The sequence below is a fragment of the Capra hircus genome, chromosome 23 (assembly GCF_001704415.2).
Source record: "Capra hircus breed San Clemente chromosome 23, ASM170441v1, whole genome shotgun sequence".
Lineage (NCBI taxonomy): Eukaryota > Metazoa > Chordata > Mammalia > Artiodactyla > Bovidae > Capra > Capra hircus.
Genome location: NC_030830.1, coordinates 24,696,753 through 24,722,168, shown reverse-complemented (window position 1 = coordinate 24,722,168; position 25,416 = coordinate 24,696,753). Strand labels below are relative to the sequence as shown.

General features: G+C 42.1%; 1 protein-coding gene across 1 annotated transcript in view; it reads right to left on the bottom strand.

Annotated features, from left to right (window-relative positions):
* The window catches only part of PKHD1 (polycystic kidney and hepatic disease 1 (autosomal recessive)), a 450,125-nt gene that overhangs the window by 373,251 nt on the left and 51,458 nt on the right, over positions 1-25,416 (bottom strand). Inside the window, exons 27-34 of the mRNA XM_018039183.1 lie at positions 24,230-24,502; positions 21,696-21,826; positions 19,225-19,360; positions 14,727-14,922; positions 13,969-14,036; positions 10,072-11,667; positions 7,244-7,387; positions 456-675 (exon numbers count right to left, since the gene is read on the bottom strand). Of these exons, the coding sequence (XP_017894672.1) occupies positions 456-675; positions 7,244-7,387; positions 10,072-11,667; positions 13,969-14,036; positions 14,727-14,922; positions 19,225-19,360; positions 21,696-21,826; positions 24,230-24,502 (2,764 nt within the window). The remainder of the gene's footprint in view (positions 1-455; positions 676-7,243; positions 7,388-10,071; positions 11,668-13,968; positions 14,037-14,726; positions 14,923-19,224; positions 19,361-21,695; positions 21,827-24,229; positions 24,503-25,416) is intronic.

Genomic DNA, 25,416 nt, shown 5'->3' with positions numbered 1-25,416 from the left:
AATCTACAGTCCTGCCTGTGCACCCCCACTTCTTTTGAATAAACATTGTACAATCTGCTGGATTTCTCTACGACTTTTTCTCATACTTGTGAATCTGTTTGGAAAGAAAAGAAAAAGGAGAGGGGAAAAGAGCCTTCTGTTTTTCATAATGTCTAATCTTTTTCCCCATTGGCATTCACCAGATGTTGCTTCGGATCGGAAGATAAATATTAAAATCTAAGCAAGAACAAAGCGGGCTGTTTACTGGGCAGATTTTTCAGATGTTCTCTTGAACACTTGAAAAGACAGGAGACGCTTTGATATGCAGGCTGGCTGGAATCCACAATGGAACAGTCCCTCCAACAACAGCATTGGCCCCAGGGCCATGTCCACCCAACCTGGAGTTCCTGATGATTCCATCAATCCACTGGCCACGCATTTGTGCGCAAAGTCAGGGAGGGAGAGGACTGAGTTACCTGATGAAGAGGCCTGAGAACGATGGAAGGGTAGACTCTGTCCAATGATCTCGTGCCAAGAGGCATCGGGAACTTTCTTCACAGATGTAGAAGTAAGGCCATGACTCCGGCAGGCTGTCTGTCCCCACAGTGATGGTCAAATCACAGTGTACGTAGCTGCAGCTGGAGGTCTCACAATCCTCCTCCTCAGGCCTCAGGTCACACAGGGAAGCTAAGGACACTGCAGGAAAACAGTCACCGCTGGTTTAGGTGATAACCACAGAGAGAACTGAAGGCCTCACATCGTTTCATCAACCAAGCCCCTGTGCTGTACTTTGACCAATAGGAAAATAAACTTACTCATTAAAAATCAGAAAAACAAACATCATATATTAACGCATATGTGGAATCTTGAAAAATGATACAGGTGAGCCTATTAGCAGGGCAGGAATAGAGACACAGACATAGAGAATGAACATAATGGACCTGTGGACATAAGGGTGGGGGAGGGGAGGCTTGAACTGCGAGATTAGGATTGAACATATACACCCACATGTAACATAGACAGCTAGTGGGAACCTGTTGTATAACACAGGGAGCTCAGTTCTGCGCTCTGTGATTACCTAGATAGATGGGATGGGAAGGAGGGGCAGTGGGACGGAGGTTCAAGGGGGAAGGGATATGCATATACATATAGCTGATTCCCAGGTGGCACTAGCAGTAAAGAACCCACCTGGCAATGCAGGAGACACAAGAGACGCGGGTTTGATCCCTGGGTCAAGAAGATCCCCTGGAGTAGGAAATGGCAACCCACTCCAGCATTCTTGCCTGGAAAATCCCATGGATAGAGGAGCCTGGTGGGCTATGTCCATAGCGTTGCAAAAAGTCAGACATGACTGAAGCCTAGCTGATTTATGTTATTATACAGCAGAAACTCACACAACGTTGTAAAGCAACTATGTACTGTGCTTAGTTGCTCAGTCATGTCTGACTCGTTGCAACCCCATGGACTATAGCCCTCCAGGCTCCTCTATCCATGTGGATTCTCCAGGCAAGAATACTGGAGTGGGTTGCCATGCCCTCCTCCGGGGGATCTTCCCTACCCGAGATTGAACCCAGGTCTCCCACATTGCAGGTGGACTCTTTACCATCTGAGCCACCAGGGAAGCCCATGAATACTGGAGTGGGTAGCCTCTCTCTTCTCCAGGGGGATCTTCCCGACCCGGGAACTGAAGTGGTGTCTCCTGTGTTACAGGCAGAAATTTTTACCAGCTGAGCTACCAGAAAAGCCCAAAGCAACTATACCTCCAATAATAAATAACACATGTCCATGTATGAAAAAAAAAACACCAAAATATTGTAATTATCCTCCAATAAAATACATTAAAATTTTTTAAAGTATTAGATATACATAATATATACAGAAGGATATAAATCATGTTTTTGTAAAATATGAATCATCCAAGTAAAAAAAAAAAAAACTCATGTGAATGTACCACAGGATCAGCCAACATAAAGTCTAACATCGGCACGATGCTCACCAATCGACGTGCTCCTGGCCAACCCTACCACTTCCTCCTCGGTCTCAGAAACAACCACTAGACAGGTGGCTGATTTTTACTTCCTTTTGAACTTTAGAAAGTTATACATGGCATAATACTCTTAGACCTGATTTCTTCACTCCACATTATGTTTCGAAGATTTAGCCATATTATCACACATAACTGCTGTTCAGATGTTTTCATTGCTCTCCAACACTGCTTTGTGTGAAAGTACTACAATATATCTGCCTATTCTGTCACCAGTGGACTTTGGGGAATTTCCCAGCTTTTGCCACTACAAATACGTAACGCACTTTCTCTGGAGGATATGTCTCCTAGAAAATTGTTTGTGCCATTTTACTTTCCTGTCTTTATGGGTTCGCAGTAATCCACATAATTGCCAGCACTTAAGATTATCAGACTTAATTTTGGTCAGTCCAATGAGTATACAAAAGCATTTCATTGTGACCTTAATTTGCATTTTCATCATTATTTTTTAGGTTGAGCAGCTTTTTGTATATGTAGTAATAACTCCTATTTTCTCTTCTATGAACTTCTCATGTAGGTCACTTGCCCCTTTGTTCTACTGGAATGCTTATCTTTTCCTTATTGATTTGTGCCATTTATATTCTGAGTACTAATCCTGAAGAAGTTACATGCTTATTAACACCTTCTCCAGCTTTGTGGCTAGACTTCTCATTATCTTTATGGGATCTCTTGATTAACTGAAGTTCTTGATTTTCATATAGAGGGTTCTATGAACGTTTCATAAAGAAGAAAAGCAATGATCTGAAGCTCTCTGACCCTGAGACCATTTCTTCCCATGTCACGAGAGACAATGTAAAAAGCATCACCAAGGCAGACTGGCAATAACCTTTAACAGGAGGATGAACAAGTCTGCCATTTCCTACTTCCTTTGGAGTATGAAATGACAACCCACTCTAGTATTCTTGCCTGGAGAACCCTCTGGACAGGGGAGCCTGGCAGGCTAGAGCCCACGGGATTGCAGAGTTGGCCACGACAAAGCGACTAAGCATGAACAAGTCTCTACGTGAGATGGTTTGGGAGTACCTCTGCCTGAAAACCTTAATCAAATAGAAAACAAACAAACAAACAAGTTTTCTCTAGCCTTCTACCTCAGCAGCTAGCCTGTTCATGCAGGTACAGAACACGTGTTATCAAGGACTGTGAGTGTGAAGCTAAGACACCTGCCCATATCACATGGCGCATGCAGCAAGGGAGGCAGCAAGCACACAAGAGGGTTTGCAGCTACTCATTCACACAAAATAGTTACTATTTTTGCAGCTACTCATTCACACAAAATAGTTACTATTTTTGCCGGTACGTTCTGAAGCACCTGACAGACGGTAGGTTCTGTGACTGTGTTCCCAAAGAATTACAGCAGTTAAAACATCTGGAAAGTAAGACTCTCACATGGACAGAGGAAACACGAGAACTTTCCAGTTAGTAAGCCCTAGGGCAAATAAAAATAGGCTTAACACCTATAAAATAATGAACTCATTATGAGTGATTAGGTGGATGCAAATTGACAAGGTGGATTATGATAAATGCCCAGCGCTGGGGATCAGAATCCAGGAATTTTATTCAATTTTACCCAAGGTTCTGCCATGAAATAGCTGTGCAACCTTAATCACTTCAAGTTTTCGCACCTCACAGAAAAAAATCAGTTTCCATGAAGAAGTCATGTCGTATAATTCAAGATATAAATTCAGGAAATGAAAAGATCAAATATCTTGCTGATTTTAAACAAACACAGAGTGTTAAACTGACAAGGTGCTATAACAACCTATCATATGAAAAAGTAAAATTCTTCTTTCATTAGAAGTATAATCTGAGAGAAAAGAAAAGATGGGTGTGTGTGTGCCCAGTCTCTTCAGTTGTGTCCGGCTCTTTGCAATCCTATGGGCTGTAACCCGCCAGGCTCCTCTGACCATAAGATCTCCAGTCAAGAATCCTGGAGTGGCTTGCCATGCCTACTGCCAGGGGATCTTCCCGATCCAGGGATCGAACCCAGGCCTCCTGCCATCTCCTGCATTCTTTACTGCTGAGCCACCGGAGAAGCCCCAGAGTAAAGATGAATGACCCCAAAGCAGCAAAAGGACTTTTCAAAAAGCTTCATCTTTTTAAAAAAAATTTATTGAAGTATAGTTGATTTACAATACTATTTTAGTTTCAAGGATACAGCATAGTGATTCCATATTTCTACAGAGTCTCAGAAGAGAAATGCCAAAATGTTTACTGATACAGCAGTTCCCAAGGTCGTGCATTTCTAACAGACTCACAGGTGCTGCTACTGTTGCTGCTCCAGTAATAATAATTTTTTTCAATAATCCTTCCATAATAATATAATCTTCAATAATAATATCGTTGAGAAGCATTATGTTAGAAGAACTGAAATTATTCAGCTTTCCCAAGGGCTTCCAACTGATTAAGGTGAAAAAAATGGAGTGAGGAGCATTAGGTAAAAGGGCAGATTTCTCTGGAAAGAGTAACTGTGAAACACTTGAGGGGGTTACTGCTGTGAAAGTGCCCACTAAAAAAATCTTTTAAAGTATAACAGATTCTTAACTAACTTGATTCTATACAGTCCTTTCTGAAGGAAGGGGGATTCCTTCCTAGTTTTTAGCAATTTCTGAGATACATCCCTCTGACAATTTGATGTTCATTATAGACCTACTTCTTGGGGGGAAAAGTACATAATCATAGTCAAAATATTTTATTCAATTTCAGAGATTCATAGATAATCCCCAACTTCCATCTTGGATATTAAGTAAGAAACCAATGGAGTAGGATTTCACAAGTTCCTTCCCCTCTTTAGACATATTTTAAAAGACTTATTTTTTAATGAAAAAGGAAAAGTCAAATTATCCATTTCTCTGGAATGAATGAGCAGCCCTTGCACAATCAACGAGTGTTTGCTGACACCTAGTGGTAAGAGTAAGAGTCACAGCTTCTCACTCGTTTTCCTCTTAAAAATCAAGAAATTTTGAAAAGTCTTTTTATAAATTTAACCAAATTTCACTAAATATAATAATTTATTTTATTCTCCTCCTATGAGTTATGAAACTCCCAATAAAACACAACTTCTCTAACCCTGACTTCATGGTTTTTAAGTTCATACTTCTGGTTGTCTTGAAACAATAGCAAGGGGTTGACTGATATAAACAGTGTATGTGTGAAAGCCACACCTTTCCCCAGGGGGTGAAGAAAAAACTGTAGCAGCATTTCTTAAATATTAGGACCTAGAAATGGTTGTTTCCCCGGTGACTCAGAGGGTAAAGAATGCCCCAGCAATGTAGGAGATCCAGGTTTGATCCCTGGTTCGGGAAGATCCCCTGGAGAAGGGAGTGGCTAACCACTCCAGTATTCTTGTCTGGTGAATCCCACAGACAGAGGAGACTAGCAGGCAACAGCCCATGGGGTCACAATGAGTGAAACATGTCTGAGCAACTAACATTTTATGTTTCCACCATTTCCCAATTCCCTTATTTATTCTTTCATCAAACATGGATTTTGTACATCCCCTAAGCCAGGAAAGTTCTATACATAGGAGTGAGAGCAGAGAAACAGATATATTAACTTAAATTTTCTACCATATCCTAAATTTCCTATTGCAGAATCTTGAGTAGAATAATACTCTCTTCTATAATGTTCTGCTTATACACATGATAATAAGACCCTCAGATTCTGGTATTTTAAACAAGGGTTGTTTTTCCTCCCCCAACTTTGCCCCCTCCTCTCCTTCCTCCATCTGGTCTAAGACGACCCAACATAAACTGCCATCACAATAGTATTATACATCATGGAATTTTTGTCCAGGCTCAGATGAAGTGATGCTTTTATCATTGTAAGTCTTTTTACCCACAGTCAAGTTGCTAACACATAAATCTGAATATAACTTAAAGCATTACACAGAAAATATGAGGGCAAATGGTTTTTAAGTGCACAGGTACAAGATGTATGACAATGCAAACAAGATAATCACGTGGTTTAGCTGACCCTGTAGTGATTAATGGCAATTTCATCCCTGAAACATTCTTTTTCTGAAGCTCAGTGGGTAGTTAGTATGTGTTGTGAGCTTCATGGGAAAATCAAGCCTTGCACTTTGCATTCTAACCCCCCCACCACCCGACAAAGACATAGCTTCCCATGCCATATTTTACATGATGACTGCACAGCTTAATGGAGAAGGCGATGGCACCCCACTCCAGTACTCTTGCCTAGAAAATGCCATGGACGGAGGAGCCTGGTAGGCTGCAGTCCATGGGGTCTCGAAGAGTCAGACACGACTGAGTGACTTCACTTTCACTTTTCACTTTCATGCATTGGAGAAGGCAATGGCAACCCACTCCAGTGTTCCTGCCTGGAGAATCCCAGGGACAGGGGAGCCTGGTGGGCTGCCATCTATGGGGTCACACAGAGTCGGACGCGACTGAAGTGACTTAGCAGCAGCAGCAGCAGCACAGCTTAAAGGGCTTCCCAGGTGGTTCATGGGTAAAGAATCTGCCTGCCAATGCAGGAAATGCAGGTTCAGTCCGTGGGACAGGAAGATCACCGGAAGAAGGAAACAGCAGCCCATCCTAGTATTCTTTCCTGGAATATCCCACAGACAGAGGAGCCTGGCAGGCTACAGTCCATAGGGTCGCAAGGAATTGGACATGACTTAGCGGCTAAACAGCAACAAACTACAACGAAGCTTAAAGCAATGAGAGATTGTGGTTATTTTACTGAGTTACGGCTCAGATAATCACCTGGACTTTACAGAATAAAAGGATAATGTCAACATTGACCCTTTTGCCTATAATAAGATTCAGGACCTGAGCACACTAATTTGCAAGACATTTCCAGCCGGATGACGTAATCCCTTCCCTAGTACTTCCAGTAGGCACACATTTCCAGCAGCCCCACCTCAGGAGACCAAGAGACTATTTTCTCCATGATGCTATGCCGCCATTGAAACTATATTCACAACTCAAAATCACTTTCTCCATCATCACAGAGCTGTTGTCAAAAATGCGTGATAAATTTTTTGCTGTTATTAATACAACAAAAAAAGCTATTATGAGTCATCTTAATAGGTGGTCCTCAGAACTACCACTTTACATGGGGATCAGAGAAAATTTTTTCCATAGGAACAAACAGAAAAATTGAGTCAATAGAGTATGAATTACCAAAATAATGGAGTTAACCAAAGTATGCTAATTTTACACCTACTCTTTATAAAACAAATCTGGTGTTTTTACTGACCATCGAGGGGCAGAACCAAGCAGCTGAAGGCAGACACCGTCGCATTAGCCAAGACTTGGCAGGGAGCACCACACACGGCAGCTGAGATGTTCCCGGGAGAAAATCCTGCTCCGAACACATGCACGAGCCTCCCGCCTAGGCGGCCTTTAAAGACAAAATGAGGAGTTTACTATCACAGAGGCAAATCATTTTTTTTTTTTTCTCAAAATTCAAGCCCATGCTTTCTTGCTGCCCACCCTTCTTTCCATGCCCACCAGAGTCCACACAATAGGCCTGAGATCCCCGATTTTCTCAGTTTCCTCTCACTAAGCTCTGAGCTCTGAATCCCGTTCTGTCAAACCCTGCTGCTAAAGTCGCTTCATTAGTGTCCGACTCTGTGCGACCCCATAGATGGCAGCCCACCAGGCTCCCCCGTCCCTGGGATTCTCCAGGCAAGAACACTGGAGTGGGTTGCCATTGCCTTCTCCAATGCATAAAAGTGAAAAGTGAAAGTGAAGTCACTCAGTCGTGTCTGACTCTTAGCGACCCCATGGACTGCAGCCCACCAGGCTCCTCCACCCATGGGATTTTCCAGGCAAGAGTACTGGAGTGGGGTGCCATTGCCTTCTCCGGTCAAACCCTAGTCATACTCAACAACCTATGAAAAGTGTCATGATTCTTACATATGAAAATAATGCTTGTTTATAGTTTATAAACTTTTATACAGGAGAGTACAAAATGAAAGGAAAACTTCCCTTACCTGCTTATCTCACTCCCCAGAAAAAGACACGTCTAGTTTCTTGTGAAGCCTTTAGGATGTTCTAAAGCATATAGACTATGTTACTACAAACTGATCATTCTATACATAGCATTTTACGACTTGTTTTTTTAAATTAGAAATGCAGCATAAACATCTTTCCAAGTCTATATATATATATATATATATATATATAGGGAGAGAGAGAGAGAGAGAGAGAGAGAGAGAGAGGTCCAGCTCTTCATTTTAATAGACACTTAGAATTCCATTATATGACTATGCCCTAATTTACTGAGCAATTTTCCTGTTGATTGCTGAAAGTAAAAGCGAAAGTCACTTAGTCGTGTCCGACTCTTTGTGACCCGATGGACTATACAGTCCATGGAATTCTCCAGTCCAGAATACTGGAGTTGGTAGCCTTTCCCTTCTCCAGGGGATCTTCCCAACCCAGAGATTGAACCCAGGTCTCCCACATTGCAGGAGGATTCTATACCAGCTGAGCCACCAGAGAAGCCCAAGAATACTGAAGTGGGTGGCCTATCCCTTCTCCAGGGGATCTTCGCAACCCAGGAATCGAACCTGGGTCTCCTGCATTGCAGGCGGATTCTTTACCAACTGAGCTATCAGGAATAGTTCCATAATTTCTCCCCTTTTGCTGCAATTAAAAATGCTGCAATGAACTATACACTTATATGAATAAAAATGATGCAAACTCTTAAACATGGAATTACTAGGTCAACGAAAAGTAAATTTTTAGTTTGGAAGGATATGGCCATATTTCTCTCCAGAATAATGTTGCCCTGGTTAACACTCCTACCTGCTGTGTAGGAAGTATGCCCACCCAATGCGTAAAGTCAAGACAATATGTTTTGCTTCAGTATGAGAACCAATAAAGGAAAATGCCAGTTGAAATCTCTAGTCCATGCTGAGATTCCAGCTTCTCCCACCTTCGTGTCAAGTCTAGGTGGTACTTACACAGCCACCTGACCAAGTTTTTGCCTGGGTACATTCTTACCCCTGCTCTCTTGCCTAAAAGTCATGGATTCTTAGAGAGTTGAAAGGGGAACTAGGGAGGAAAAACCAGCCCCAACCTTTTATCAAATAAGAATGCTGAGGCTTAAAAAGGTTACCCAGCTAAGATAGTAACAGACTTAGAAACAAGTCCCAATCCCTATAGTATCTCACCCAGCTGAGGTCGGACACATTTGTTCCAAAAAATGGATTGGTACTCCCTCAGTCTAAGACCCTGCTCCATGACTTCTAAACTTTATGCATCACAATCACGTTTGAACTATCTTAAGTGTGTTTATGTGCTAAGTCACTTCAGTTGTGTCTGATTCTTTACAACCCCATGGACTGGCCAGGCTCCTCTGTCCATGGGGTTCTCTAGGCAAAAATACTGGAGTGGGTTGCCATGTCTCTTCCAGGGGATCTTCCCCACCCAGGGATGGAACCCACATCTCTTATGTCTCCTGCGCTGGCAGGTGGGTTCTTTACCACTAGCGCCACCTGGGAAGCCCCATCTTAAGTGCAGGAAGACATTAAGGGAACAGAAACCCAAACCTTCACTGTAAGAAAAGGCAAAGCACACTGCAGTCTATCTAAAAGGAGAGAAAGTTCAACCAATGCCGTTGTCCTGCACAATTGGCCTGTTATTGATGGAGTACGAATTCATCCGTGAAATAGTACAAAATGATAAAAATTAATCATATTTAATACGTCTAAAACAATTCAAATTGGCAAATAGGTCTAAAAATAGATGAAGGCATTTATGCTCTACTTAAATGATCAAATTATGAGCTCTTACAAATGGTATTATTTAATTTAAAACACAAATTAAAGTGGGTTAATGCGTCAAATTAAGAGACAATCAAACACTTAGAGAATACGCACAATCTCTTCAACAAAAAAAGAGCCTCATAACTGGAGCATGACAAAGTTTTAGGAGGAAGCTGGGACTGTAAGAGGCCAACCGGCTTCTCTCTTCTTCTGTTGTTCAAACTGATGCTGATTTCCTACCTTGTAGAGTGCTGAGAGGAGCTGTTAATTCACTTATATAAAGAAAGCTCTCTGCCTCATCTGTCTGACTTACCAAAATTCTCGGTCACTGCTGTAACGGTCACTCTGGAAGTGAACACCAGGACGGACGAGGCCCACCCTCTCATGCGGTCGTAACCTCTGACTTGGTACTCCCCGGTTGGAAGAGATGGGACCACACAGTGGAGAAGGGTATGGTTGCCAGAGACACCCACACAAGGGGACGTCCCAATAAAAATGTCTACATTTGCAGCTCCTGAGATCCGGGCTACCGAAAAGGTTAAAACATCATCAGTCTGAGAAACAGAGAGCAATTCAGGAGTGAAGGCGCTGCTGTAACCGATGACGCCCATCTGATAGGAAGCTCCGTCTATCTCTATGCCCAGGGCAGCAGAGCCATTCCCTGCAGGAACAGCACATTGGATGAGCTCAGAGCCGAGGCTCACGGTCAGGCAGGCCTGCTGACCAATGTAGACTAACGTGGAGTTCAGTCCCTTCAGGGCTGTGCCCTCCAACGTCAAGAGGCTTCCACCATGGAGGCTGAAATTCTTGGGGAAATAATGAAACACTTGAGGCCAAACATGGAAGTGTCTGGAAAAGTTACCAGAACAGGCATACCCATATCTTGCATGTAAAACAGATAGGTAGTGAGGTCCAGGGGACAAGTCACTTATCCAGCATGCCACGTGGCTTGCATTATGGAAAGTCACAGTGCAAGCAAGACGATCATCCACAAACACCACTGGCTCATCAGCCGTGATACCTAACCTCTGACCCCTAACCAGCACTGTCGTCAGAGACCCACTGATGTTTGTGGTCCAATCATCCATGATAGGAGTTGTCTCTTCACACAAGAAAAGAGTACAATTCCCCTGACACATGCTGGGAAGTCCATTCACCAGGACAGTGACATTCAGGGTGAAGGAAGCACCAGGCAAGGGATCACCCATGGGGGTAATCCGGCAGAAGACTGTCTGGTCCCCAAAACTCAAAATCACACAGGTAAAGGGACCCGAGAGGTCAACCTCCACTGACCCCCTGCTGGAGCGGAGAGCCAAACCCCTCACTGTGAGAACAGTCCCTCCGCAAGTGGACCCACGTGTTGGGAAAACGGCGGTTATCTGAGGCATCACCACCCACTGCTGGGGCACAGCAGACATGTCAGCAAACCCCATCTGCCTCTGGTGGACTTGGAGAGGATACACGCCGGCCTCCAAAGTGTCAAGAGGAAAAGCACACCCAGCCAGGCTCAAGTTGCTCCCGGGAGACGGGGTCTGGAGATCACAGCTCAAGTTACCCAGGAGGACCACTGAGTCGGAGAGATTTCGTCCCTCCACGTAGAGCCTCAGGCTGTGATTCGTGACTTCTCCTCGCATGACGGTGACCACTGGTGTTGCTGCCACTTCATACATGAAGGTGAAGCCCTTCCCTACCAGGCGAGGCGAAGGTCGGTGGGGGAAGGGCTTGCTGCCAGCCCAGACCTCCACAGGGACTGGGGCGCTCAGCGGCAGGGGGGCTGGCGGTGGGGTCTCACACCAGACGCTGGTCTCTGTTGAGTTCACAATGTCACAGGACCGACTGCCCACCAGCACCCAAAGCAAAGCTCGGTCCCTGCTGAACCCTCTTCCTGAGATGCTGAGGATGGTTCCACCTGAAGCACAAATATTGAGAAAAAAACTGAGAAGCAGGTATTTCAGAACTAGGAACTCACAGCAGCTGTGTGAGCCCCAGCACAACTAAGTGACAGGTGGGGTAAGTGTTAGTGAAATTCTTTCGCCTCACCCCACCAGTGTTAAATGTATGACCATTTTGGCAGGAGTCAGATGGGCTGAAATTCACATGGCACTAAAACAACACAAATTATTCTATAAGAAGAATGTTTATAAAATTTAAGACAAAATATATTTTCAAGTATATTTATAGATCCTAGACAACTTCGACACTAAGGAAAAATCAAATTTCTTGACGCGCTCTCATCATCTGCTGTATTGTCATACATGCTATTCTACATTATTCTATATATTACCATGTAGAAAGAGTATATGTATAATTCATATATACATGTATACAACATATACATTAATAAAAAATCAAAAATCTAGTCTTCTTATCATCTGTTGTATTAACTGCCCTATTACTCCCTATTATTCTCTGTATTATTATGCAGAGTATATGTATATTGTTCTATATATGGCCAAAATGACAGCATTAGCAGAGACATTACTTTGCCAACAAAGTTCCGTCTAGTCAAAGCTATGGTTTTGTCAGTAGTCATGTATGCATGTGAGAACTGGACCAAAAAGAAAGCTGAGCACCAGTTCAAATTGATGGATTTCAACTGTGGTGTTAGAGAAGATTCTTGAGAGTCTCTTGGGCTGCAAGGAGATCAAACCACTCAATCCTAAAGGAAATCAGTCCTGAATATTCATTGGAAGGACTGATGCTGAAGCTGAAACCCCAATACTTTGGCCCCCTGATGCGAAGAACTGACTCACTGGAAAAGACCCTGATGCTGAGAAAGATTGAAGGCAGGAGGAGAAGGGGATGACCGAGGATGAGATGGTTAGATGGCATCACCAACTCGATGGACATGAGTTTGAGCAAGCTCTGGGAGTTGGTGATGGACAGGGAAGCCTGGCGTGCTGAAGTTCATGGGGTCGCAGAGTTGGACACAGCTGAGCAACTGAACTGATATTCAGCTAACACACTGATGAAAAATTAAATTTGTTGAATTCTTCTACTTATCTTCTAGGTTAGTCTATATAATGTTTCAGTAATCCATATATTGCATAGTCATATGTGTATTTGTATGTCACATATCAAGAGCCACTGAAGCATGCTTGTGATTTTGCTGCGCTAGTCATATTGTCTCACTTTCTAGTTGAGGGCCAAACTCTCGCTACAGAACAGGGATGCGAGCCATGTACCCCTTATCATCACCAAATCAGCGGTAAAGTAAAGCAGCTTTTAAAAGGATTATACTATGTTCAAAAAGGATAATGTACCTACTATAGAACGCAGGGAACACTTTGAGACTCTGTAACGGCCTACATGGAAAAAGAATCTAAAAAAGAATGGATATATGTATATATATTCACTTTACTGTATACCTGAAACTAACACAACATTGTAAATCAACTACAATTTAATAAGAAAATTCTAATGAACAATGTGCTATTTCATACGCCGTCACAACGATTATCACATGCAAATACATAGCTTTCTTTCTCTTTTCTGAAGATGAATCGTTTTCTATATTTCTCTATTTGTCCAGTCCTGACATCTCCCATATTGGCATTTGTGTTGTTTTTTTTCTAATTAGTGAGGTATAGTTGCTTTACACTGTTGTGTTAGTTTCTGCTGAACAACAAAGTGAATCAGCTATTCGTATAAATACATCCCCTCTCTCTTGGAGCTCCCTTCCACCCACTCCTTCCCATCCATCTCCTGACTCTGTCTGGTCCTTCATCTGCATCCCAGAGCAAGTAAAGACATCAGAGACTCATGTCTCCTCTCCTTGCATAAGCAGTATCGAAATGCTAACTCGGGAAGCTCTTCACTTGTTCTCTGTATTTTTTTCAGTTGAACTGTACTTGGTCTACAAGTCATGCTCATTTCCACTCATTTCTGGTGTATAGCAAAGCGATTTGGTGATATGTACTCAAGATGTGCCACTTTTTAGATACTTCAGCCTCTTTCCATTAAAAAAAAAAAAAAGAAAACTAGACACACCTATTTTTCATAAAAATTCCTTAATTTTCTGAACTCACTGGGCTAAAGAATCCTGAGTTTCACACACTCCAAAGTACACCACGCAGTTCCCAGGGCAGGGCAAAGTGCCTCTCCCTGCAGCCCCATCTCTAGCCTCACTAGTTTATTAATCCAGGAAACCTGAATAGCCAGGGAGTAGACCTACAGAATACATGAAACCAGTCAGGCCAGAGCCACTCACCCACAAGGGACCCACAGCGAGGCTGGATGCTGAAGACTTCTGTGATGTACTGGATGTGAAGATCCACCCTACAGAAAATGAGGAGATGGTCATGAAATAACTGAAAGTCAGGAGAAAAGAAGACACAAAACAGCAGAGACGTGTATATTAGAAAGAAAAGAGAAATGGGGCTGTGACGGAAAGCCTATGAGACCAGCACTGCCCACCAGAGAAGGAGGGAAATAGTGTAGAAAAGAATCTGTGGGGGACGCTTTCCTGCACGGGCATCCGGTGGGCACATCAGTCTCCCTGAGTTTAGCTACTTTCTGGAATGAAGTGAGGGAACTTCCGGAGAAATGCTGGGCAGAGGGACTTTAGGGTGAACAGGACTGAGAACAGCTTGTGCAGTAATTGACAGCATTTATTCAAAGCCCAAGATACAGTCTAATTAAAGGTCTTAGTGAAAGCAGTCTCTTATTAAGCACAGATTCTTCCTCCTGACATAGAGGTGCCCACCCCACCCCGGCCCAACCAAGAGACATGACATCTTAGCTCCAGAAAGTTCTCCTTTCCCCAACTAGTAAGCCAAAAATTGGACTTGAGAGTAAACTGTCCTGTAAGATCTCTAAGATTTGTTCAAATTTTAGGATTCTAGTGTGTTTATCTCTTAACTTCAGAGGAAGAAGAAAAAAATAATGACCTAACGCAAAGCTAGAGTTCCTCAGCTGAATCATTAGACCATCAGGAGAGCTATAATGAATGGCAGGAGTCCACCTCACCCTTGTGCGTGAATGTGGACTCCATTGATGGAGACTGAGATTCCATGGAGCCCGGCAGGCAGCGGGGGGAGCACCACCTCCAGGCCCTGAGCTGTCTGCGCTTGGACCCAAGCCCTGGTGTCCCCAACGCAGACTTCAGCATCCAGATCTGTGTGGTTCACTGGCAGCACCATTCCAATGGAAAGGATCTCACCTCCTGTGTTGAAGAAAATCCATTAGCCCCTGTGAAGTGGATTGGTGCTTCAATCACGTATTCAATTCTAAAACTATCTTTCTGGATTAAACACACGGTCAGTACTGTGCATAATACTCTAATCAAGAGTTTTAATGTCAACCTTTTTTTTTTTTTTCATGAAACTTACAACTCTTTTAATGGAGCTACAGCCTATAACCTCAAGGGCACAGAAAGCAAAATTGTCAGAATGATTATACTCAAGAAGCACTAGTTCATCTCAGTGTCGAGGCAAATCAAGTAGTTATGATGGTCTTCATAACCAGAAAGTAACACCTCGTGACCTCTTTTTTAGCCTCCACTTCTCTGAAGATGAAAATCTAAAACTCTGTCTCCAGTATGCACTGAGCCCCATAGCAGTGCCATATAGGCATTCAGTCATTCACAGGGAAGCCTGGCACGCTGCGGTCCATGGGGCTGCAAAGAGTCAGACACAACTGAGTGACTGAACAACAACAATGCACAGTTATGGAGTCCTTTCACCTATACTATCCCATTCGACCCTCACACTGGCCTGATAACAGTATTCGGACAGTTAGCAGGACCAGCATTTTGCTTTTGAGGAAATCAAGGCTCAGAAGTCTAGGTCTCAGAGATGATTAATGGAAATGTGAGGGCCTGAGCCCAGTCTTGTAAATATCTCAATGGCTTTTTAGTTTATTAGCAACTCTACTAAAATGCAATGTATATTATGAGCATTCATTGTACATGAATAAAATGAATACTTCATTTTACCTCAAATATTTCTTGAGTATAAAGAAGAATATGCCACAGAGGCACAAAATAAGTTAAATATGGCCCTTGCCCTCAAAGAACCTCCAAAGTTAATAAAAATAGGTGCCGAAAAAGCTTCAGAACAAGACAAGCCATAAAGAGGCGTAAATTAGGCATGGCATTGTTCAAATCAGAGCCACCGTCTGAATATCAAGAAAGGCCCTGTGGGCAAGATAGTGCCTGAAATTCAATTTGAAAGATAAATCCCAATAAGGACTGATAGAGAGTCAAGGATTTACAATTTGATTCTAAAAACTTCAGTTTTACCCAAAGCTTTGCCTTTTATAGCAATTTCTCATTTAATCACCCAGTGACTTGGAGAGAAGGAAAGAGCAGGGGTGACTTCCTGGAATTCCAGGTACATGTGGACACAGGTAAGGATTGTATGGAAAGAGGCCAAGTTAAAGATGGTTCTGTGGCTGAAGAAAGCTAACTTCATTTTCTTCCCTGTTCCGCATCCTCTTCACTTCTTCCTGTCTTCCCAACCTCATTCCTACTGTCAGGTCTGAAGCCTCAGTGTAGTGAGTACAAAAATTTCAGGGTTGACTGGGAAGACATGATCACAAGGTGGCCGGAGCACAGAACAAGATACGTGGAGATGGTGCTCTGACAGGTTCCATAGGTGGGGAAACCTGCCAGCTGGAGACCTTCCAGAAGCATCAATCAGAGACTGCCACCCAGTAGAGGAGGAGGGCAAAGAACTTCTAGGGGAGAAAGAGATCAGAGAGGCAGCTTCTATGCCCCTCACATAATGAGTCACTTAGCATCCCAGTGGGTAGTTTCTGGGTCAGAGAGCTTTGCAGGGTGGTAATGGCTCTGAGTCCTCCAGGTTGATCTGATCTATGGCTATCAGATGTTAAATGCGTTTTTGTCGGGTGTGTAAAGCAGATGGGCTCTAAAAGGTTAAATAAATATGCTTGTGGGCGGTGCAGGGGTGGGGGTGGTGCTTCCCTGGTAGCTCAGATGGTAAAGTGTCTGCCTGCAATGCGGGAGACCTGGGTTCCATCACAGAATCGGGAAGACCCCCTGGAGAAGGAAATGGCAACCCACTCCAATACCCTTGCATGGAAAATTCCATGGACGGAGTAGCCTGGTAGGCTACAGTCCATGGGATCACAAAGAGTCAGACACGACTAAGTGACTTTCCTTTCTTTCTTTCTTTCTTTAAAACAACTGGGTGTGAAAGAATTTGAATTTGGCATTGGCGGAGTTTTCAGCTGATGGATTCCCCCCCTGCTTAAAGGAGGAAGACACACGAGGCCAGTGTACAGAGGTCATCTTTGACCCATTTATTCCACATCCAGTGTCTGGCAGAATGATGGTGTTCACTTCAACAAAGCATTTATTGAGTGTTTACCCCATGTTAGTTCCTGGGTGGGCTAGGTACTGTTACCTACTCTATCTCCATTTTTGCCAACTGCCTTGAAAGGATTATTCCCACCTAACAACTGGAGACACTAAAAATAAAGAAAGTTAAGGGAGTGGTCCAACAGCTAAGACTCCATGCTCCCAATTCAGGCAGCCGAGGTTTAATCCCTGGTCAGGGAACTAGATCCTGTACACTGTAACTAAGAGTTCTCATGCCATAACAAAGATCAAAGATCGGTTTAATCCCTGGTCAGGGAACTAGATCCTGTACACTGTAACTAAGAGTTCTCATGCCATAATCAAAGATCCTGAGTGCCACAGCTAAGAACAAATAAACAAATATTAAAAATAAAGATGCCAGTACCCTTTTCATTAAAAAAAAAAAAAAGGCAAAAAATTTTAAGTAACTTGCTCAAGTGGGCAAGTTGGGAGTGGTTAAGTTGGGATTCATTCAAATCTAGCGCTGATGACAAAAACCACACTAATGGTCCCTCACATCAAACTCTTTCTCCTCCCTCCCCTGCTCCTCTTTTCTCTCTGATTTCTTCTTGATGCTGTTGTCATCATCAGCATCAGCATCTTCTTGATGGAGATATGTATTAATACCCTCCAACTTTCCAAACAGACTTTCCCAGTAGGGTATCCCTCACTTGGGGTTTTATAACATGTTCTTCTTTATTCTGCCTGTAGAAAGATCTCAGTGCAAGTGGAAATCCTGCAAATAATGCATCATGTTGTATATATCAATAACATGAACTCCTTGGGCTCTTGGTCAATTGTCAAGCTAATATGAGATGCCTTTGAGGCACTGATGCAATGTATTTATTCTTTTCATTATAGGTGGGAAATTTTATTAAAAGCCAAAATCACTGAAATCTGAATAGAACACAGGGCTCCCTCCTCCCTTTTCTACTTCGTTGGGAAGAATCTATACCACTAAGGAATTTTACACACTTTGGTCGCCTCAGGCAGCAAATTCTTCTTCTGCACTATCTGAGCTGAATAATATTGAGAAGCTAAAGGACACCTCCTTTATTTATGTACTCTTGAGCAATGGAAAATGAAAATACTACCAGAAGGATGGAGTCCAGGCTGTTTCTTGGGAAATTTGATGGTCTTGTATAATAAACCCTTAGACATGTCTGCCATAAACTCTGTCGTCTGGCATCCAATTAACCAAAACACCACGCTACCCGCTACTCTTCCAAATCTATACAGACATGATAATAAATTGTCATAGTTCCATCCTGTTGTATCATCTAAAGCATCAAAGACTAAGTCATTTAATGCAGTTGGAATGTTAAAGAATTCATTTTTTCTATACATGTCTCTCAAGGAACAAGTTCATCAGAATATACTATTCTCTAATCATACCAAATTACTGCTACAATAGGAACTGCTGCCCCAAATGCTGTTTTATAGTAAACTATAAGTGGCTGGGTGCTTAGAATCTGCAACCAGGCGGCTTGAGTTCAAATCCTTGCTCTAGCACTTATTATAAGTAACATCTTAGACAAGTTACTTATTCTCTCTGTCCCTTAGTTTCCTAATCTGTAAACTGAGGCTAATAATTCTATCAGTTAATGACAAAGAGTAATTCTAATTATATGTCTGTGCTATTATTATTGGCACATGATAGGTGCAATAAACATTTACTGAATTTTTACCGTTGAATTCCCATTTTCAAGATAGAAATGGTTCTCAATTTCACAGAGAGAAAAGTATATATGAGGAGATTTATTTAATGATGGCTAAAATGAGAAAGGGCTTCCCAAGCGGCTCAGTGAAAGAAGCCGCCTGCCAGTGCAGGAGATGTGGGTTCAATCCCTGAGCCAGGAAGATCCCCAAGAGGAGGAAATGGCACCCCACTCCAGTATTCTTGCTTAGAAAATCCCATGGACAGAGGAGCCTGGTGGGCTACAGTCCATGGGGTTACAAAGAGTCAGACAGAACTCAGCAACTGAGCACACAAAGATGAGAATATCAGTCTCCAGGTTCTCAGAAAAATAACTTCCATCCAAAATATAATACTACACTCATTAAAAATTAATAAGGCCATTGTTTGCCTTTCTTATAGGATCAGTGGTCTAAAATGAAAATCTCCTCCAGGATGAGGTATTTTACCTGCTATGCCGCTTCCATTTCTGCTGAGAGACACGATTACTGGATTTAAAGAGGACACATACGTAAATGCCATGGCAAGAACCACAGAACGGCCCCCCAAGATAACAGTCACGTTCACAGTAGGTCCATCTTCCCCCTGAAAATTGATTTTTAAAATCAAAACTCTGCAAATAAGACTGACGTGAGTGAAGTCCATATAGAATTAGTTTAAAAGATTAATTTCAAGAAAATTGTTTTTAAAGAATATAATTGCTACTTCCAAGTCGCTTTCTCTCTCTTTCTCTCACACACACAATGACTAGTACTTAGAATAGGTAAGGTAAGTGCCGTATCTAACAGATTAAAGAGTAAATAAGAGTGATTTGCAATTAACACATCAATTGGTTCTGAAAAAAAAAGAGCAATTTCAAATAAACATCTATATCTTGCTAAACTATCCATCAAGTATGAGCATACGTTCAGACATTTAAGTACTCAGAAAACTTCCTCCCACATTTTCTGTCTTGGACTATTTATTACAGATATGACCTGAAAAAATAAACAATAACCAAAAAGGAGAAAGAAATTCTAAGAAACAGTGAATCTATTCGGGAGAGCAATCAAGGGAAACACTAGGATGAAACCTATAAAATAAATCTGGAAATCACCAAGTTAAATTGAAGCAGAAGAGAAAGCGTCAAGAAAAAAGAGCAACTGATATAAAGAATTTTTTTTTAATATAGAGTATTTTTATTACAAGGAAGACATGTAAAAAAAAACTTTAAGAAACAACAAACTATAAAAAATATATATTGCCTGATTCTACCATGATCATTTAAATACGGTTTATTGATTTAACCAAAAAATGGTTCTGTAACTATAATCAAAGGAATTGAAAGTAGTTGTTTCAGAAAGGGGGACTTGAAGAATGGGGAAGTGAGATAGGAAAGACAGCGATTGTTTTATCATTTTCTTTTGAACTTCGCATGCATTGCTTGGTTCAAATTTAAAAGTTGATTTTCCTAATGTTTATTCTCTCTAGTGAAAGAAATTCAATCAGTAAAAATTTTACCCATTAAAATGGTCAATATATACTAAAATGCTGATATTCAATGTTGGCCAAGGGATCAGAAAGCAGGCACCCATGTGACGATGAGAGCATTAATTTAAAAAGAGTTTCAGACAACCGGATACCTGTATCAAAAGCTTTATATGTCTGTGTTTTTATATTGGCACATGGTGAGTACACAATAAATACAGGAAACTTTGGAAATTATCTAAATGTCCAATAACAAGAAATGAATCACAATACAAGCATTTGTTAGAACTGCATGCAGTTTATATATAAAAGCTAATATTTCATAATATTTGAATATTATGAGATGAGATTAAAAATACGAGACCAAAGATCAAAGTTTATTCTGAACTATCTCTTCTTTCAGAGATCTTTATTGTTTGGCAGACAGCCTTCTTTGAGGATCATGGATGTGCTAGGAATGTTGATGGCACTGAAGTGAACTCTGAATAGGAGGTTCAAGCTCAGCTGTGAGCATGACTCTCTCCCACAGCAGTAGGCAAGGGCCTGGAACCCAAACCTCTTGTGCCATCTATGAGACCGAACCAACTGAAGAGGGATGAGAAAGCCAAGGGACTTGCTTCTAAGGGAACAGGGAAGCAGTAGGGAGTAACTAGGATTAACTAAGCTATTTATTTCATAGGAACCAGACATCCCAGGGCTGAGTAGTGGCTCAGACAGTAAAGAATCAGACTATAGTGCAAGAGACCTGCATTCAGTCCCAGGGTTGGGAAGGTCCCCTGGAGAAAAGAAGGGCTTCCCAGGTGGTGCTAGTCGTTGAGAAGCTGCCTGCCAAGCAGGAGACCCAGGTTCGATCCCTGGGTCAGACAGATGCCCTGGGGGAGGGTATGGCAACCCACTCCAGTATTTTTGCCAGGAGAATCCCATAGACAGAAGAGCCTGGTGGGTTACAATCCATAGGTTTGCAAAGAGTCAGACGTGACTGAAGTAACTTAGCACACATACATGCAGACATTCTAGAATATTCCAAGTTTCACCAGTCCCATCCATGCCAGAAAACAAAATTGCTGATGAAAACTAAGCTGTTTGCTTGAGAAAGAAGCAAAATTATAAGATATATGTCTTGCAAACCAACACTCAGAATGTACACTAGATTAATATATTTACTCAGTGGCACTAATATTCATTAAGAGTGTGGACTGGGACAGTCTGGTCATTTTCTTTTAAAAGATATTAACTGATGCTAATTACAAGCCACACTGGTGGGGTCAGCTTCCCACTTCATAGCAGAAGTGCGTACATGTAAGCAATACAAGTAAACATGCTCTCATGATGAGAAGATCATGTCAGTTAACTTAGTTCTAAGAAATGATCCACTGAGAACCTTACACATAATTAACTGCACTTTAATAATGGTCACCTACCCAGAAAGGAGGTGTCAAAAGATTCCACTTACTTTGGATGGAACTTTGCACTGGATTCTTTGTGAGCTGCTTGTAGTGACATTAATGACGCCAGACTGGGATCCAAATAACACCAGGTTAACATTATCCAAACCAGAGCCTCGGACGGTGGCCCAGAGACCTCCTGCAAAGAAGCAACACTTTCAGATGGGACACACAGCTGTGCTAGTCGACAACCCATACAAGAAACAGGTGAAAGAAAAACATGAAGCTGCATAGTCAAAACACAAGGCACGTTCAAAATGCAGAAAGAGACTGGAGTTAAAGATATAAACTACTAAATAAGGTGGGAGATACAGTGACTAGAGGGCAGAGAAAAGGAGATATCCGAGAATAAAACATAGGGATACGACACAATCATGGAACAGAGAAATAAAGTAAATGGTTTTCGAAAACTCTTTCTGCTCAAGATTTTTAAACATCATCCCTGTCAATTCTATAAAACTTAAACTCTTTTCATAAGAAAAGAGTACAAGAGAGGAAGTTTAAAGTGGAAGAAAGAACAGGGTCCCAGAGGCAGGGCCACAGACTGCTCTGCCACTTACAGCAGGTCATTTGCACTACTGTCCCTGAATTCACTGCTCTCGTCTCCTTCATCTTCTTCTTCTTCTTTTTTTTTTTTTTTTCAATTTTTGGCCATACTGCATGGCCTGCAGGTCTTAAGCTCCCCAACCAGGGACTAAATCCATGCTCTCCGCAGCAAAAGTGCAGATTCCTAACCACCAGATTACCAGCGAATTCCCATTCCCTCATCTTTAAATGACAGCCTTAGCCTTTCCAGCTTTGTGATACGGTACCACACCAACAAGGTTCTGGTTTCCACGATGATACAGAAGTGACTGTCATCAGCACCTGGTGTCATCAGGACTCCTGTGCTGACCACTGAGGAGCAACTATAGCAATCATAGTGTCAATACAAGGAGGGATGGCACCAGTCACACTGATATCCCATTTGGAGGGCAGCCCTTGATCCACCTGATGGACAGGAAGCCCATTTCTTGTGGATGAGCAATGACTCTGGTCTGCCATCTCTCCAGAAAGGGATACAGGAGAGGCAGTAAAGCCACCAAATAGAGATATATCAGAGTGAGGAGATGGCACATGTGTCAGGGAGAGAAAGGAAACTTATACAACCTGATGGAGACCTTTCAGTAGCATGTGACTGATTGGAATATTACCCTGAAGTTACAGATATAAATATGCCCTGAAGATTCAGGGCATGACCACAATAGACTTCTAAGGTAAAGAATAACACTGAAGAAGAGCCAACATACAATACCAACATAAAAAATACAATATCTGGAAACAATCTGGACAAGAACAATTCAAGAATATGAAGAAACTTGAAGAAAGCTTTGAAATGCTGCTGTTGACTCTAACAGATAGGTTAAAACTTAAATAAGAAAACTAAAGTAAATGTACGGAAAGTGAGCATCATAAGATGGCGTATCTTTCTGGGTTAAACCAAAGCACCAGCGCAATTATGATAAAAATACTAAAAAAAAAATTAAATTTAAATTAAACAAGCTGATTTTAAAATTCAATGAAAAATAAATGCCAATAGCCAGAAAACAAAATTCCAAAAATAAAAGTAAAGGGATTTTCGGCTGGACATTTAAAATATCTTATAAAACAGCTCTATCTGGAGAGATCAGGACGGCAGAGAAGACGGATACACAGACATCAAAGATACACCTACATGTGGAGCAGAGCTCACTGCTAACAACCTGAAGGCTGACAGAAAGGCTCTTCTACAACCAAGGCTGTAAGAAAGATCTACACCAAGTCGGGTGGCAAGGGAGGAGAAGCAATCAAGTCACGATCCTCACAGGGGACAGAAGAATAGGTGAATGTCACAGGCTCGGGGACACTTCCAGGGGACTAAGGGGTTCAAGCCACATACTGGGTACCCCAACCCTAGGTTCAACACCAGAAAGAGGAGTCCTGAACGGTGTCCCCCTCAAAATTCATGGGCTGAAGTCCTAGCCACTTGCACTTTTCATCAGGAGGCCTTGAGCAGATCACTCTTCTCTTAGAACCACTATTATATCATCTGAAAAATGAGGATATTAATTCCATCTTTCAGGCAACTGTTAGCATTTAGGGCTTACAACGGCCTAGAAGAGGTGCTCAGTAAATGATACCAGGCCCACCCTCATCATTATAAGGAAACTAAGTCCCACAGAGTATATGAAATATCTAAGGTCACACTTCTGACTTTGACAGGCACATGTCCCAAATCCCCACCTAGTGTCATTTCCACTTGATCAGATTGTCCCAGTGACTTAATGATTGACCCCGTGATGCCTGACACCATCAACCAAACTATGGTATTTTATGTGGCAAGTGACTTCATTTAAGGGCTCAAACGTCCATTACTCATTAGAAGACATGCTGATGGCAGAAAACAAAAAGCTGTGAACCACAGTGGATACGGAATTTATTACATGGCGAGACTAGATTCCTGCAGGTTGGCAAGAACGAGGGTCTCAGAGCATCAGATGCAATGCGGGTCCCCACAGATTACCAATGTCTGCAGCTCGAGAAGGCTCCACAGCGTCCAGTCTGGGTTCCACATTTAGGAAGAGGCCTCCTCCACTGGCATTGATGGCAAGACCAGAGGGTCTCACCAACATCAAGATCTGATGCACTCCAACAGGCAGCAGGCTTGTCTGACACACCACGTTTGTTTGGTTTGAGAAAATAACTTTGCAACTTGTTTTGTTTACTGTAACCTGCAGGGCCTCGTAGTCACCAGAGAAACTAGTTCCAGTAATATAAACCAGTAGGCCAACGGCATCTTAAAAGAAGAAAGAAATCATCTCTCAGCAATATCACTCCATTTATGAGAACTCTGTCAAATATCCATTCCCTCTCACCTTCCTCTCTCAAAATTCAAGGAATTGAATGCTGACTCATACATTGGAATCTGTGTTTATTTTAATAGCCTAGAGCCCTCCACTTAAATGTTCTTAAACTAGGAATGACAAATCACTAATCAGTTAAAAAATGGGGAAAAAACTAAAGAATATTTCGAAACAAGGGACAAAGAATATACAACATTTTAAGTCATCAAAAACCTACCATTTCAAATCATGACCATTTCATTTAGATTAGCTAAAAGTTGCCCTTTTGTTGTGCCACTAAATATTCACCCCATGAGCTGATGTACCCTCTATTCAGCCATCACCAGGGACATACCCTCCAACAAATCACTCTGATCTTAAAGTTCACACACACAAACAGTAACCCCACACCCTGCACACACTCATGCAAAAGAAATAAACCCACATTTATGGTCATCAAAGGGGAAAGGTTGTGGGAGGGAAAAGGAGGAGTTTGGGAGTAACACTTACATACTACTATGCATAAAATGGATAACCACCAAGCACCTGCTGCATAGTACAGGGAACTATACTCAATATTTTGTAATATCTATAGGGGAAAAGAACCTGGAAAAGACTACATATATATATCCATGGAAACCTGTTTTTTTGAATGTTGGCTTAAAACTCAACATTCAAGAAACTAAGATCATAGCATCTGGTCCCACCACTTCATGGCAAACAGATGGGGAAACAATGGAAACAGTGACAGAGTTTATGTTCTTGGGCTCCAAAATCACTGCAGATGGTGACTGCAGCCATGAAATTAAAAGATGCTTGCTCCTTGGAAGAAAAGCTATGACAAACCTAGACAGCATATTAAAAGGCA